Source organism: Oratosquilla oratoria, chromosome 34 (genome assembly GCF_046742065.1).
Source record: "Oratosquilla oratoria isolate Oo_2021 chromosome 34, ASM4674206v1, whole genome shotgun sequence".
Lineage (NCBI taxonomy): Eukaryota > Metazoa > Arthropoda > Malacostraca > Stomatopoda > Squillidae > Oratosquilla > Oratosquilla oratoria.
In genome coordinates this window covers 18802662-18820639 of record NC_134810.1, presented here as the reverse complement: position 1 = coordinate 18820639, position 17978 = coordinate 18802662, and the positions used below count along the sequence as shown (strand labels likewise).

General features: G+C 44.8%; 2 protein-coding genes across 3 annotated transcripts in view; one reads left to right on the top strand and one right to left on the bottom strand.

The window, feature by feature from the left end:
* Positions 1-5214, top strand: part of LOC143018089 (cytochrome P450 6k1-like) — a 75405-nt gene extending 70191 nt beyond the window's left edge. The window contains exon 7 of the mRNA XM_076173198.1: positions 4997-5214. Within this exon, the coding sequence (XP_076029313.1) occupies positions 4997-5199 (203 nt within the window). The 3' untranslated portion in view covers positions 5200-5214. The remainder of the gene's footprint in view (positions 1-4996) is intronic.
* A 10757-nt stretch (positions 5215-15971) lies between these two features.
* The window catches only part of LOC143018087 (cytochrome P450 6k1-like), a 30651-nt gene continuing 28644 nt past the window's right edge, over positions 15972-17978 (bottom strand). For both annotated transcript variants that reach the window (XM_076173194.1, XM_076173193.1), the window contains exons 5-7: positions 17796-17856; positions 17300-17490; positions 15972-16649 (exon numbers count right to left, since the gene is read on the bottom strand). In XM_076173194.1, the coding sequence (XP_076029309.1) occupies positions 16483-16649; positions 17300-17490; positions 17796-17856 (419 nt within the window). In that variant the 3' untranslated portion in view covers positions 15972-16482. The remainder of the gene's footprint in view (positions 16650-17299; positions 17491-17795; positions 17857-17978) is intronic.

Below are 17978 nucleotides of genomic sequence, written 5' to 3'. Positions count from 1 at the left end.
TTCTCATTTAAGCAGTTCACTCTAAGTACCTTCCTACCTTCTGCCCTTTTACTCTTTCTCCACCTATTCTCCACTCTCATTTTAGCTTCCACCAGAAAATGATCTGATATTCCCCCACTCTCTCCCCTTAGAACATGTACATCCTTAACTCTTCCTACCATACGCCTGGTCACCACTATATAGTCCATTAACGCTCTATCTGCCACCCTTCCAACCACCACCCTCTCCCATGTGTATTTATGCTTGACTTTCTTCCTAAACACTGTATTTCCTATCATCAACTCTCTTTCAGGACACATCTCCACCATGAACTCTCCACTACGATTTTTACCTGGAATTCCATACTTCCCAATCACTCCGTCTATTGGTTCGTTTCCTACCCTAGCATTAAGGTCTCCCAATACAACTACATTGACATTTCTCCCTAATCCCTATATACACCCATTTGCATATACCCAAAAAGCCTCCCTTTCCTCTACGCTCTTCTCACTACTAGGCCCATACGTACTTACAAAAACCCACATCTCCCTTCCCAGCTTCACCTTCATCTACATCAACATTGATTAAACCTCCTTCCACGCCACTACACGCTTACTTATCTCTTCACTTACTAGTATAGCCACCCCTTTTCTCCCTCGTCCCCTCTTCTCTCCTGAGTACCTCCAAGCTAAACTCCCAAACTCACACTCGCCCTTCCTTTTTATTTTAGTTTCACTCAAAGCCAACACATCCATCTTTCTTCTTACAAACATACTGCCTATCTCTTCCCTTTTACTCACATCTGTACCACATCCACGCACATTAAAAGATCCAAACCTTAGGGCACTGGTTGGAAAACTCCGAGACACTCTTATGCCTTTACTTTTTTTTTTTTTTTTTTATCCTCTTGGACTTTTTTCAAACCCTGTACTTCTTTTACTATGGACTCTTCATTTTCTTTATTATTCCTCTTTAATTCCTCATTCTCATCTTTTACTTCTTTTAACTGTCTTTTTAATTCTTCTAATTCTTTAGTTAGGGTTTGGTTCTCCTTCTTTGAATCTTCCAGTTGATCAACTCTCTGCGCTAGCCGCGTAAGTTGACCGAACCTACTCTCCCAATGTTCGGTCATTTTCTCTAGTTTTTCTTCTAGACTTGCTAATCGGGAGAGGTTGGCATCCCCCCCCCTCATTAAATCCATGGAAATTATTATTTTCACTTTCCATTGTGTTGTTCTTATCTATATTTCTAACCTTAATGCTTTTACTGATATTTTCTATTTCCCCTGCGTCATCAGCAGACCTCTTGTTTACATTTTTTCTGCCGTCAGGGCTTTGTTTGAATCATTTTATTACGCTCAAAGAGCGGCAAGCCTAGTTCATAGGTAATTAGCTATTTACATGAGGATCGTGACTCATAGGACACGCTGTTCGACTGAGGTGGCAATTCGTAGTTAAGTACAAAATTTCAGAGGTTGGGACACAGTGGTGGAGGACACGGTATATAATCAGTGGTAATAACAGCATGTATAAAACAATCACAGTCAACAGTATATACAAAACAAAAGTATGTACAATATCACAGTCATGATATAAGAGACATTGACATAATTGAGACAGTCGTGGACAAGATCATACATGAGAATTATTACGTCGTACAACGATAGTTAGCACCCACCAAAGTGTGGGTGACGTAAGAGTAGTGTTTATAAATGGTTATCGGCAAGCAAGTATTTACATACATCAATGACAGACTCTCTATGGGGGATTAAATCTGTTACTGCAGGGCATTCAAGGCAATAATGCTGAAGGTTATTTGCATTGGGCAAGTCACACAGTTTACAGGAAGAAAATTGAGGCATGTCTCTTGTCTCGCTCACCTGCCACACTGGTCTGTAGCCTAATCTAAGTCGAGCAGATACCACATTATGTCTTCTAACTAAGAGTCCTCGGCGGCGATATTTGTGGGGGCGATTGGCAAAGTGATCATAGTGCTGAATGGTCACACTCGAAGGTCGTTCGATATTCCTCCGGTGAACGATAGGCAAATGAGCTGCAGCACGTATTTTGCGTCTGTAGAATGAAAGGGAACTAGGTGAAGCGTCAGTTGCGGGTGAGGGCTGTTCGCAGGCTGCCTTGGCGAGTAGGTCCACTGTCTCGTTGCTAGTTATTCCTACGTGAGAAGGGATCCACAGGAAGTGAATAACAAGGGAGTGCTCAAGGGCTGTGGCTAACTGAAATAGAATGCGAGTTACTAGGTTATGGGATTCTGATTTTTGGGAGGACAAGGCACGGAGAGCAGATTGGGAGTCACAGATAATTAGGCCATTACTACCAATACGTAGCAGTAGATTGACAGCATCCAGGAGTCCGTGGAGCTCGCAGGAAGTTGAGCTAAGGAAACCTGGTAGTCGGCGTCCAATCCAGCCTCCATGGGGTGGAACCATACTAGGCGAGTAGATGGCACAGCCCGTGTTTCCGTCCGGTTGCAGTGACCCGTCTGTGTATATTGTATGGACAGCTCGGAGGGAAGAGGTCACTTTGGCGATGGTTTCTAGAGATAGTTGCTTCTGTAGTAGGGGCAGGTCACTCTTGCATGTTGGTGTATAGGTGACGGCGGGGAGCGGAACCTTCCAGGGGGGCGGATTGTGAACAATTTCTTGTCTAGGAATATGAAATCCTATACTCTGTAGGTTTGTGCAAATGGCTCTAATAAGGGCGCAACCACCAGGTTGGAGTCGGGGTCGAGGTGTGGTGGGGTCGAGAGACGTTGTGATGACATTCGAGTAGTGGGGGCTAATATGTGGGGTGTGTAAGCATTTAACAGTGAAATATGTTACGTTAGCGTGTATTCGTTCCGTCAGAGGGGATAGATGTAGTTCCTGTAGCATATTGACAACCCGAGTAGAGATTGGGCAACCCAGTATGAGCCGCATAGCTTTATTTTGAAACTTATCGAGAGGGTTCAATGCTGATTTAGGTAGTTGACATAAGGCAGTAGAGAGAGATAATCGATGACTGAGCGGATAAATGCTACGTATATATTTCTTGCCACTGCTATGGAGATCCCAGCAGCGTTGTTGGTAAGCCACTGAAGAGGTGTTAGGCGTTGTTGTAGTCGAGTCAATACGTCATCAACAAGTGGATGAATACGCTGCCGTACGGGGGTGGGGGGGGGGGTGACGCGGACGGGCGCTCCCAGGTAGATATACTGCGTGCAGAGTGGTATAACGCTGGTACCTACTAGGAAAGCAGGGAGTGTTCGTGGCTTACGGGGAGAGAAGATCCTGCACTTTTCGGGGGATATGATGAGACCACATGAAGATGAGTGTTCATAAAACGAGTGGAGAAAGAGCTGAAGATCTTCAGAGGAGATCGAATGAATGCATATATCGTCTGCATAACATGTAACTTGGGTACCTGGGACATCAGGGAGTAGAGAAAGAAGGCGATGCATGAGGACATTGAATAAAAATGGACTGAGGACACCCCCCCTGTGGGGTGCCAAGGTCAAATCTCCTGGTAGCACTAATAGCCCCTTTATAGAGTACACGAGACGATCTGTTGCTCAGGTATCCTTGCACCCATCTCAAGAGATTCCCTTTGATATTAAAATCTACAAGCTGATCGAGGATGATATCCTTGTTTGCAATGTCAAACGCACATTTAAGATCTAGAAAGGCCACAATACTGGTAGGGGAGAGGCGGGTGTATAATTCATAGAGACAGTGATGTGTGCTGCGGTGGGGCAGAAAACCATAGAGCCTAGTGGAGAGTTTGTCGTGGAGGCGGAACATGAGGCGGTTGAGAAGAATACGCTCCAGCACTTTGCTAAAGCAGGACGTGAGGGAAATGGGTCGGAATTTGTCGGAACCGGGTTTAGGAATTGGAACTATGAGACTGGTCGTCCAGGCTTGTGGAACATATCCATATCGTAGGCAGAGATTGTATGCCGTCAGGGCGAGCCCGTTCGTCTCCCTTCTCATTTCCTTCCATTTCCCTCAGTAATCCCTCCCCTTCTCCCCTTTCATCACCTTCCCACTACACCACAAGCTTTCCCCTTCCCTACTAATACATAAAGGTACTCCCTCGTTGTTGAGATCCACGAAAATTTTACTTCTTCTCCGGAGTTCCAATATTCGCCGTGAATCCGTCTACGTGTGTGTGTGTGTATGTGTGTGTGTGTGTGTGCGTGTGTGTGTGTGTGTGTATGTGTGTGTGTGTGTGTGTGTGTGTGTGTGTGTTTGTGTGTGTGTTGGTGTGTGTGTGCGTGCGTGTGTGATCATGCGATACTGGATAATTCCATACATCTTATTAACGTTTTATCTATTTATTTACTTATCTATTCATTTGTTTATCTATCTGTTCATTTATTGATTTACTTATTCATTCATTCATTCACTCATTCTTTTATTTGTTTATATCTTATCTTATATTGCTTGTTATAGTATATTCATTCATTTACTTGTAAATGCCTTCAAGCAAACACCGACCAATCAGCTCTCTCCTCGGCTTTCCCTTGAAAATTCCGAGCCTTTTTTTTTCTAGGCATCATATATTCCTTCCAATGCGGTAACATTCTCTGTACCTCCTTATTCTGGCTGACGACAGCCTATTTTATTTAGTTCGGGGGAAACTTGGGACCAGATAGGATCTCGAACAATTTCCAAAATGTGGGCCTCACCTGATGCCCTGCCATTTTTGCTTTTTGCAAAAGAGTCAAATCTTATAGAGTGGGCAGTAGCCCAGTGGATGCCGTCGTGAATTCATGAACAGGTGGTCGTGGGTTCGATTCCCGGGACCCACTGTGGGATTACCGCATTAGTTCTCAATAGCTCTGGCCAGGCGGGGAGGCGACCCAACGTGTTAGGCCTTAGGCCTACTCATAAGGATTGTGAGCCGGTGGTGAGCAGAGCAGAGCAGAGTAGTGACACTATTCTCTTTAGTCCATGACCATAATAAAGGAAAGAATAGAGCGTATGAACTAAGCAGATCCGGACTAATTCTCTTTCTTTCAGGAATGCGGTTCGCCCTCCTCGAAATCAAGCTAGCGTTGGCTCACCTCCTCCTCCAGATGGAGCTCCTTGAGGTCCCTGGTCACGACAGGCCTCTCGAACTGGAAATTAAACCGGGAGTCATCCTAGCAAAGGACGGAATCAACCTGGCTCTGAGGGCCCTACCGCGGGGCAAGATCAGGGCTCCCACACATGAAGATCACTAATTCTCTAGACTCGTGCTAAAAAATCCCTAGATTGAACAAAAAAGTTACTACTTTATAAATATTGACAGATATATAAGCACAGTTCCATTTCTTTTTCATATAATAGGGAAACTTTGGTTGTTAAATATTTCAGAAGTTTATTCTCTATCATTATACAGATAATACACTACAGTTGCTATTGAAAAATAATTCCCTTATTGACGATGATTTCCCTCGAAACAAAACATAAACTGGTAACACAATGTTTGAATTTTTCATCTGAGTAAATTTCCATCGTCTTCTTAATGAAATGCTAAAATAGAATAAATAAATAAATGTGATTTCTTAGCAGCTGAGATAGGCCACAAACATTTCCATAAAGATATACAATAAATTAACAGGGACTAAACTAAGATTAATAAATAACCGAAAAAATCCTGAGTTTGACATTTCCTCAGTCAACAAAATATGAAAAAACGCACTGACAGTTCATACTCTCGTTTTTAAGCATAAATCGCACTAACAAATACAGTAGTAAAAAACTTCCATACAAAATATATGTGGTATTTAATATCTACTTCACACTTTAGTAATCAACATAAGTAAAATATCATCATGTTCTTCACAGGATGCTAAAACGAAAGAAATAAATGAGATTGCCTAGTAGATGAGTTAGACTAGAATGAATTCCATCTTCAGCAGCAAAGCGCAAAGTTGACGTCACAGTTACCACACTCTCTATCGGCAATCGAGCAAACTGGGCCTACTGATGACCGCCCACATCCAATCCTGCCATCTCAAGCCCGGAGCAGGTTAGTCCACCAAGCAAATGTAAACTAGGTAACAAAAAAATTCTAACGCAACAAATGGTCTTTTTAAAAGAGCGAAAAATTATCATGCCTATTTTTTTTTTTTTTTTTTTTTTTTTTTTTTGAAGAATTAGTGATATTTTTCACTCTATATACAAGCCATACGAAGAACAACGACGTGAAACTATCAGGGAGTAGGAGTTAGCGGAGAGTCTAAGGCAGCTGATGGCAAATTATATTATGGAGGGTATTTGAGAAGAGAAAGTTGAAAATTAAATGTGGGGAAAAGTAAGATGATTAGATATGCAAGGGGGCAATAAGTTGGAGGTAAATCTTATAGGTCACGGGAAGAGGAGAATTTTAAGTAATTGAATGATCATCTAGTGGGGAATGGAAGAGTGAGGATGGAGGTGAACTGCAAAGTGAGGGAAGCAAGCAAATGTCTTGGAGGAATGAAAAGTGTCATTATATGAAGGGGTAATTCCACCTAAGAAAATTTATGAGACAGAGTTCGAACTTAAGGGATCAGAAAAGAACACTTTAATGAGATTGAGATGAAGTGTCTAAGTTGGTGGGGGTTACGAGGATGGGTGTTGCGAGAAACGACGGGATGAAGAGGAGAATGGGGTTGGAAATGAATGCTGGGATGGTGTAGGCATGTAGAAAGAATAAGTGAAGGAAGACTAGCAAAAAATGTGGACAGCAGAGGAGGATGGAGTGAACTTGAGGAGAAGACAGATGAATAGATGAGGTAAATAAGCTCTTGGGTAAAAGGCTTGCCTGCTCCTGAGCAGGGAAGGAAAAGGGCAAGAAATAGGTGAAAGTGGAGAATGCTTATAAATGAATTACGAATTAACGCGGCCTGATGGGATTTCTCCTTATCATCTCTCTTTTACTCGGGAGTGGACATGGGGGGGCAGGGAATAGGAGTTTGCCATGTAATGAAGCGCTGGGGGTTGACCAACCTTGGCCGTCGGACCCTGCTGTGATGATGTGTATTACTGCATTTCTTCTGACTTGGTCAGTGGACGGGAATCAGGGATGGCCTTCCATTTACAAGGAGGTAAAATAGATTGGAAACAAATGGATGAGGGATGAGTGAAGGGTTAGTGCCTGTCTTGACTGGCCATCTTCCTTACAGGGGGAGGGGAGGGCAGGACTTTTGGAATACTGTATGCATCATATAACTTCAATTTGTTTCATAATTATGATACGATTTTAAACACAACTCACTGTTCTGCGTCACGCAAGTTTCGGAGACTCAGGATGACTTGCAAGTCCATCACGCTTGCTGCCCTCCACACCGCGGCCGCCCTTCTTACCCTGACATTCATGGTGGAAGTTTTGCTTTTTATTCACCCAGCCGACTTGTGCGATCTAACTTGTCTTAAAAAACTACAAAAGTGCTTTCTACGTGAACCCAGGGGAGTGAATCGCAGGACTGAGAAATAGAAAGAGAAGAGTGAAAGAAAACTGTACCGCTCAGAAACTTATGACTCCTTTCATGCACTGTTTACTTTACAGATTGTTTTTTTCACTAATGCCAGGCGCTCTTCTTCAATTGAAGTCGGTACCCAAAACTATCTCAATCATTCCTGTCGCTACGGCCACGGCACATTGCAGAATTTGTTTTCTGACTGTCGCCAGATCTTTTCATTCTACTGAAGCAGGGCCCAGTCCAAAAGGCAAGGATGTTTTGTGGGTCGTAATGAATCTAGAGAAGTTTTATGACAAGGTAGACAGGAAGTCATTTGAGAAGGTTTAATGACATTTAGTAAACTAGCATGACAATCTCGACCATTTTGCCGTCTATTACAGAGATTCCTGGTGCCTGGAAGTCAGGATAGGCTGAGATTTAGAAAATATCGCCATGCTGACGGCGATATTGATCAAACACGGCGTAATTTTTCCCTAGCAACGGCAGAACCAAGGTCTAAATATACAGGTTAGACCGTTTGAATTATTGTGCGCAACTTCTGACGTCATTAGGCTGGGTCCGTTTTCTCTTTGTAAAACACTGAAGAAAAATGTGAAACGCCAAGTAAGACAGGAACTATAATATTTTATATATTATATATCATATATATTATATATTCATATATATAGACAGGAACTATAATATTTTATATATTATATATCATATATATTCATATATATAGACAGGAACTATAACATTTTATATATTATATATCATATATATTCATATATATAGACAGGAACTATAATATTTTATATATATTTATATATATATTTTATATTATATTTGTCAGAATATAACTAATTGCGTGGAGCGGTGCGAGCGAAGGTAACGATATTCCCGAACGACGGACCAGCTTCAACTGACAGCTATAGGATCCGAGAACCCCACTTTGAACAGCCAGGTGACGTTCACGGGTCCGCTGCGCCAACTCCCTCGAAATTCGGTCGGAAGTGGTTAGACCTTATATCCTTAGATCTTGGGCGGAACCAGACTATATACGAAAGACTGGAAGGCACGGAAAAGGTGTAAATAGCCTAACTGATTACTCATGATTACTCAACGCTAGAAATCGCTCTGCTTCATTCGGAAAGAATTAGCGGGTCTTTTGAATCGTCTGCATGTTTACATTTCAGCCATCTGTCACTTGGAACACATGGTAACGGTTAGTTCAAACGGTCCAAAAGTTCTCATCCTGAATTCATGTACCATCGGTTTCCCAAAGAACCACAGTGACAAAGGTAAGTGTATATTATACTGCCAACATTAAGTATTATAGACATATAAGTGTCATTTTATTCATTAAGTAAAAATGTAAATCAACATTCTCTTCTTTTTGATAGATCATAGATGTTCAAAGTGGATACAAGTAACCGGTATATCAACATTATTCATTAAGGAAGAAAACACCTACACAAATAAAAGTCAAAGGATATGTAGCCATCATTTTTCTCAACGGCAATATGCATCATAAACCCGTTTGTGCCTCAATGCATACCCAGATCAAAATTTGCCTGGTGAGTCAATGCAGTTTTATACATACATTATCATAAGATTACAATAATTGACATTGTTTGGTAAGAAGTAATGATTTTCATTATGATTATGCATTCTATTATCTATCAGATCCAGCACACCCAGATGAGCCAGTAATAACCAGTATGGATGCAGGTAAGTGCTTGATCAATGTGAAAATAGTATAGCACAGTTGTGAGTTTAATTGAAATTACTTTATATTTTATTAGCACATTGTATTTGAAACAAAACATTGCTTGTCTCTATATATTATATATATATATATATATATATGTATGTATTACTTTAAAGTTGAACATTATTTAGAATATTCTTTCATTGCCATTAGCTAATTTTTGTATTTGCACAAAACATATTTCAACTTGAAATTACAAACTAAATTCTGAGCATAGATACTGTAGTGACGCAGCCACAGGCGGTCACACACTTCCCATAGTTGGCAAGAGGTGAATATGAGCTAGCCAATCAGGAGCCAGCAAATGGTTCTCGAGCGGCTAGCGACCTCTCTTGCCAACTACGCTGAGCCGCGAGCGACCCTTAAATAGGGCAGCGGCGGCTAGTCAGGCCAGAATGGTAATAGCCACGGCAGCAGCAACAACATCTCGTCCAGTCTTGTAGCAGTTCCATCGAGCCTCGCCGTCATCAGCCGCCACCGCCTCTGACGTTAGGCTCACCGTCCAGCTACGACTGATCAGATCCACTAACCAGTGGCTATTACTTGTGGTTTTACCAAAGAGATTAGAATAAGAGACCAAAGTGAATTTCATTTTCCCTGGCTTGTTCGAACCAAACCACTACAAATTGGTGACCCCGGTGAAAGACAACCAGGATTATGGAAAATTCACAAGTGAAACTTCCCAGTTTCTCCCGTGACTTGGAGAGCTGGGTACTTCACACAGAAGCCTATTTAGCCACTCAAGGTGACGTTCCAGACCACCAAGCCTTCGGCGCGTACATCGCCGCTCTACCAACGGACGTCATCGCCCTTGTCCGTAACGCCGTCTCTTCTCCTCCGGAAGAAGGCAAGTGTGCCGCCCTCAAGACTGCCTTACGGAAGCTATGCGCCAGGCCTGACGACCAGCTCTACCGAGATATCCAGCAGAGCGAACTCGGTGACACCACCCCCTCACAGCTATACACCCGTATGGCCAACCTCAACACCCGTGCAAAGGTGGCATTGCCCAAGGAACTCCTCCGCTCCATTCACCTCTCCAAGATGCCGGACGCCATCCACTTACACCTGGAAGCTTTAGCCGGCGATAAGGACGACGAACAATACTGCGAAATAGCAGATAGGTTGTTCCAGCGACATACCTCGGTACACAAACCAGTGCATAGTGTTCGTGCAAAGTGTAGTGACAACCCAGGTGTTACCGACCATAGTGCTGTGAGTGAAAACATTCCCATGTCATATAGTGCCAGTGACCAAAGTATGCAGCAACTACGGCAGGAAGTCGCCGACATGAAGACCTTGCTCAACCAGTTGGTTGCTGAGAAGGGAACCCCCCCTCAACCACCACCTAGCCCCGCTCCACGACAGGATACTGCCTCCTGTTGGTACCATACCCGCTTCGGAGCCAAGGCGCTCAGATGCACACAACCATGCAGCTGGTCGCAGGGAAACGCCAAACGCGGGGGTCGGTAAGCACTCCTACCCCCGCTAACCATACTCACACCCTCCTCTCAGTGCGTGATCGCCACTCTGGCCTCTCTTTCCTGGTAGACACGGGCTCAGCCGTCAGCATCATACCCCCGACGGAAGAACCCAACCACGGTACACGGTGGCCATCCTACGACCTGCTTGCAGCCAACGGTACGCCCATTGCAACGTACGGCAGCCACCACAGCGTCCTGGACCTCCACGATGTCAAGTTCCCTTGGACATTCGTCATAGCAGCGGTCCAGCACCCCATTCTTGGCTACGACTTCCTCCAGCATTACAATATGGTAGTAAACGCCAAGGATAACTGCTTGTACCACGGCACGACAAGCATACCGGGAACCACCACTAACGCCAAATCCCACCAGATATCGTCCCTCCAGTCCGCTGGCGATTATGTACTCATCCTGCAGGAGTTTCCCCAGCTAACATCGCCAGACAAGACCAACACCACCACCACCCCTCACAACATCATGCACCACATCCAGACATCTGGACCGCCAGTACACAGCAAGCCTCGACGACTTTCCCCAGAGAAGTTGGCCGCTGCCAAACAGGAGTTCCAAGAACTCCTAGACCAGGACATCATCCAACCATCGGAGAGTGCTTGGGCATCACCACTCCACATGGTTCCCAAGCCACCCCCACCGCCCAACCAATGGCGGGCTTGCGGTGACTACCGTCAACTTAACCGCATCACGAAGCCCGACCGCTACCCCATCCCTCACGCTCAAGACTTCCACTTCAAGCTTCACGGGAAGCAGGTCTTCTCCAAAATTGACCTGGTCAGGGCGTTTCATCAAATCCCTGTAGCGCCGGAAGACGTCCAGAAGACAGCCATAGCCACTCCGTTCGGCCTCTTCGAGTGGAAGATGATGGCCTTTGGCCTCCGGAATGCCGCCCAGACGTTCCAGAGGTTCATAGACCATGCCCTCAGAGACTTCGACTTCATCACCGTTTACATCGACGACATCCTCGTAGCCTCCGATACCCACGACCAACACCGCCAACACCTCCGCCTCCTCTTCCGCCGCCTCCAAGAGTATGGCCTCCGGGTACATCCGTCCAAGTGTCTCCTCGGAGTTTCATCTCTCGACTTCCTCGGACACCGCATCTCAACAGCAGGTCTGTATCCTCTCCCTCAGAAAGTAGACACAATCCAAGATTTCCCACAGCCAACAACCATCAAGATGCTCCGACGATTCCTAGGAATCGTCAATTATTACCACAGATTCATCCCCAACGCAGCTGCAAAACTCGCTCCCTTGAACGACCTCACCAAGCACCATTCCAAGCGGTCGGTCAAACCTGTGAGATGGTCTTCCGAAGCGACCCAGGCATTCGAACAAGCCAAGGCGGCAATCGCTGAAGCCGCCCGCTTGTCCTACCCAGTAGCTCACGCACCCACATTCCTTACCACTGATGCCTCCTCCACAGCAATTGGCGCCGTCCTCCAACAGAAGATCAACGGCCAGCTCCAGCCTATTGCCTTTTTCTCCAAACGTCTGGACCCTCCTCAAATTCGCTACAGCGCCTTTGACAGGGAACTGCTAGCCATAGTCTCGGCTGTCAAGCACTTCCTTTACTTCCTGGAAGGCCGGCCTTTCGTTATCCTTACAGACCACAAGCCACTCGCCCATGCCCTAGACAGAGTCTCCGACCATCACTCCCCAAGAGTCTCCCGGCAGCTGTCCTTCCTCTCCCAATTTGATACTCGCATTGAATACATCAAGGGAGAGGATAACCAGGTAGCCGATGCCTTGTCCAGAATCACCTCCAGCATCCTCCCTAACCACAACATAGACTACACACGCATCGCCGCATCTCAGAACAACGACGGTGAACTCCGCCTCCTACGTATGCACGACACCTCGTCCCTACAGCTAAGACAGCTTCCCAACAACCCCGTACCATTGTGGTGTGACATCTCCACAGGCAAACCCCGTCCGTACATCCCCGCCTGTCACCGTAAGGACGTCTTCTCCTCCTTCCATGACCACAGTCATCCGGGCATCCGCGCGACACAACGCCTCATCACGGATCGAGTCGTCTGGCCAGGCATCAACAAGGATGTCAGACAATGGACCCGGACCTGCCTCCCCTGCCAGACGGCCAAGGTTACGCGCCACGTCCACGCACCACTCCAGCGTTTTCCTGCACCAACGGCACGTTTCCAGTCAGTTCATGTGGACATTGTGGGCCCCCTTCCGCCTTCTCGCGGCATGCGTTACCTCCTTACGTGTATCGACAGGTACACCAGGTGGCCAGAAGCGATCCCCCTTCCGGATATATCCGCCGAGACGACCGCCCGTGCTTTCCTCTCTGGATGGGTATCCAGATTCGGCGCACCTCACATCATTGTCACCGATAGGGGCTCCCAGTTCGAATCTGACCTATGGTCCAGCCTCCTCAAGTTCCTTGGCACCAAACGTAACCGGACCACCGCTTACCACCCCCAAGCCAATGGACTCGTGGAACGGTTCCACCGCCAACTGAAGGAGTCGCTGAAGGCACAACCCTCATGCGACTGGGTCGACGCCCTTCCCCTGGTGCTTCTCACGATCCGCGTCACACCTAAGGTCGACAATGACATTTCCCCATCGCAGCTACTTTACGCTGAGAACCTTCGCCTCCCTGGGGAAATTGCCACGCCTGCCGTCGGCGATCCGGATCGTCACGCCCTCCTCCAACTCATCAAGGACACATTCGCCAACACCCGTCCAACACCCCCTCGTCCACCACAACCACAGCCGGAGCACCTTCCCCCGGCCCTGTCTACAAGTGACCACGTCTTCGTCAGGAAAGACTCCACACGAGCTCCTCTTCAGCGCCCATACGACGGCCCCTTCCGAGTCCTCAGCAGATCACCAAAGTACTTCGTGATCAACCGAGGTGCCAAACCGGATAGCGTCTCCATCGACAGGCTCAAGCCGGCCCATCTCCCCATCAATCCCCCTACCAAACCTCCAGGGCCACTACAATACCTCTTACAACATGGTCCTAACCCCATCCTCACCACCGAACCAAGTCATTCCTCACCCCCCGAAACACTCTCCCTTCCAAACCAACACTCCCCTCCTGCCCCTGACTCTTCACCATACACAGATCACACGCACACGACAGCGAACCCTTCTCCTTCTCCCACCCCGCAACCACATCCTTCTACAACTGTTCCCGGCACCCCGCAAGATCCTCCCCACCCTACGCCCCCACTCTACCATGCAATGCAACAATTCTCACCCAACCTTATGTCTCCACAGCTCCATACTCAACCGACCCCACCTCGCCAGGCATCTGACTTCGACCACACCACCCTGCATTCGAGCCCCCCTCCATCAAGGCCCTCCTCGCCAGACATGCCCCCTCATGGAATGACCACACGTTTTGGGCGAGTGATACGAAGGCCACACCGATTCAACCACGTCGCGCGCGTCGCTCCCTATCTCCCTCGACGCCCGCTCTCGAAGAGAGGGGGAGTGGTGTAGTGACGCAGCCACAGGCGGTCACACACTTCCCATAGTTGGCAAGAGGTGAATATGAGCTAGCCAATCAGGAGCCAGCAAATGGTTCTCGAGCGGCTAGCGACCTCTCTTGCCAACTACGCTGAGCCGCGAGCGACCCTTAAATAGGGCAGCGGCGGCTAGTCAGGCCAGAATGGTAATAGCCACGGCAGCAGCAACAACATCTCGTCCAGTCTTGTAGCAGTTCCATCGAGCCTCGCCGTCATCAGCCGCCACCGCCTCTGACGTTAGGCTCACCGTCCAGCTACGACTGATCAGATCCACTAACCAGTGGCTATTACTTGTGGTTTTACCAAAGAGATTAGAATAAGAGACCAAAGTGAATTTCATTTTCCCTGGCTTGTTCGAACCAAACCACTACAATACCTTACATACATTATTTATCTGTTTATAACAGTACAAAACATCACATATATTATTTTACAGATATTGATCTGCACTTGGATACTGCAAGTACTTTGCATCACCAGCAAATTGAAATGGAAATCTTGTCAAGTTCATTGGATGAGAACTTTGGTTAGTACTGACCATTTATTAGCATTGCATAATTCTATAAGAGATGGCCTGTAAATCATAAAAAAGTAAGCAACATATGTCAAATTGCAACAACAGATATTAGTACCACAATTGAGTCCACAGTTATATAGATGTTTTATAGACCTGTTTCACACTCTTGGCATAAATGTGATAAGAATAGAAATTGTTCTGGTAGGTGCTGGGGGATGGCATACACCCATCAACACTCCTCTCAGGTATAGAGAGATTGCTGGAGTTTTGGACGTAGTGTAAAGAAGATAAAGTCATCTCTTATAAAATTACTTAGTAGTATTTAATAAACATATATGAATGAAGTTATAACTCAGTTTTAGATTTATTCCACATGCTCTCTTACATGAATGTGAGTTGGATGCAATGTGTCATGGGGGTATTGGAGATGTAGCCCCCATCAACCTGTAGGACATATTCTAATTAGAGTATTTCACATTCCACAAATATTTCTTCATAATGAGCTGTTAATGTGAAAGATGCAAAAGTATTAAAGAAAATACTGCTGATTGGCATATAATGTAGATCATGTAGATTGTCTGGCGCTGACATTGGCATATGCAGTATAATGACATAAATTCACCAATTAACAGGTACTTTGAGAACATCTACAGAATTGCATTTTTCCTCATCAGCTCAACAATCAGTAAATGGTAGGTATATCCACAAATTCTTTATTCCACATATTTATTTCCTATTAAAGTCATATTATTTATTATCAATATTAAGTACGTTTTTCTGCTACCAACATGTGCACTTGGAAAAAATGGATACTTTAGGTAAGAGTTACCAAGAGGACGGCATTTGCCTCAATCAAAGTCCCCTGACTCCAACTTACAATCATTGGGAATTGAGTCCTCTCAGTAATTTTTAAAATACTTCATTTAGAAGAGTACTATATATTATTTACAAGATTTTTTATTAGTTTTTAATGTTTTGCCATTGAAATTACAGCAGATACATCACAAGCAAGACATGTTTTGGAGCAAGTTGGAGAAGTCTTGTCCTGTTCTGGTAAAGAATAAATTTGCTATTTCCCTTTCTTTAAAGTATGAAAATATGCATTTTATAATTGAGAATCATTACTATCATATTGCTGTTTTGCTAACATCAACAAATACTGCCATAGTGCATTTAGGAAAGGGATATATATTTTTTTCATTTTTTGCAGGTGAGACGTCAGACAAAACTGTATTTGCAGATACTGTGGAAGAGGAAGTAGAGGAAGTCAAATCCAATACTGGTAGGTGAAAACTCATATTTAATATAATGCTAGTCATAAACAAAAGAAAATTAAAGTATAATATTATTTCTTAAGTAAGAATGATTGTGTTTATTAATTGTACTTGCAAAATATTTAATCCAATTAAAAAGACGCTATCAGTGCCTCATTATAATGTTATTTCATCATTGAATAGATGAAGATTGCTGCCAAACAAAAAGTTGGGAAGGTGATCCTCAAAATTATTCTGCAACCCCTCTTACCTCAAATGCTAATCAGAGTAAGTAAAATCATAGTTCAGTATGGTAGTGTTGATATTTCTTTACTTTCTCTTTATTTCTCATTACCTACAAAGTTAATATCTACTAGTCTGTATAGATGTTCTTTAATACTTCATATTGCATAAAAGGTGAAGACGGGGAGAAATCCCTTCAGGCTGCGTCAAATTTTGCTCACACATACTACCTCACCCTCCATCCCATGGGCATTAATAAGTCATTATCCAGCCACGGAGAGACAATACTTCGTAGGGATTACAATGGCCTAACTTGCACAGGGATCCCGTTTTTGGCAGTCAGGATCTCGTTGACATTGCGTAAAAACTCGAGGTGACCACTGTGTCCTGGGACAGGAAGAAGCTCCATCTTCATGAGGATGTTTGCCAGCACCAGCTTCATCTCCAGGTAGGCGAAGCGCATCCCTACAGAGATATATACATTAAGTCCATCCTACTGAGAATAGATCTACAAACAGAAACATGTACAGTGTCTCCTCTAGGGGAGGAAAAATTACAGAGAAACAACAAAGTGCATTCTTCGGAGGAAAAACGCACTTACTATCAGTTACATAAAGATCAACAAAGATATTTATTTTTGGTGCATCAGTTTTGTTTCTAGAAAGACAGAATCAAGAGAGCTGTGTTCAACCCAATTCATTTTGAGAAAGGTGGTGTACAGCATTATGGAAATAAACTTACCTAGGAATTCTTGCCCCCCCTTTTAATGATTGATTGATTGATTGATTTTTACCAAAGCAAAATAGAGGCTTGCAAAAACATGACCCTTCAGAGCTTCTGTTTCAATTCAGAAGGACTGGATAAATATTACCTTACAAAGATAAACCATCAGAGTCCTTCTCCTGCACTTCCAAAAACTTAAGTGAAAGCCTCGCAAAAAAATTGCCAACCCCATCTTAGACTTCATGAAATGGACACTTGTACTGTGAGGCCAATGATTCACCGTCGCTCCTGTCCTTGGGGACAATGGCATCACGCTGACTGAAATGGATAGTGAAGGAGAAGGCTCCACGTGATGGTTCGTTTCTTTCCCCAGAATCTTTCGGGAAACCTACCGATGCAGTTCCGGGGTCCCTGGCCGAAAGCCTGGAGGGCGAAAGATTTCTCAGGGGTCTTGTTTTCAGGAAGAAATCTCTCCGGTTGAAACTCGTCCGGGTTTTCGTATATTTCCGGATCTCGCTGTACGTTCCAGACGGGGATGCCTATGATCATGCCCTTCTCGATCGTCAGGTCTGTTCCCGGAATGCTGAAACGAGACACAGGGGTCTGAAGGCTCATGGACACGACTGCGTTTTATCTACAAATACGGCGACAGTGGCTGCTGTGTCCTACTAGAATGTAACATTGGTGTATATCTAAGCTGAAGGTTTAAGGTGCGAAACTTAAGGACTCATTTACAACATCCTTTATTCTTTGTCCATTAAACATTGCAGTGATCACAAGTGGAGGCAACTGGGCAGAAATATGTGGAATCAAGAGGCTTGTTACAAGAAAGAATTCGATACACGTTCACACTGAAAAAGAAATGAAGAAAAAATCTATATTCCTTACGTATAGTCTTTGGTGCATAGGCGTTCATTGAACGTGAGTGCCGGGAACAGTCTCATAGATTCTGAAAAAAAAGAACATTGACTCAGACATTCATGTTTCTGAAAAGGTGGCCACTTTCCAGTGAGTTATGCCTTCTGAAACAGATAATGAGTCTAGTTACAGCGACTACATATGTACATACGT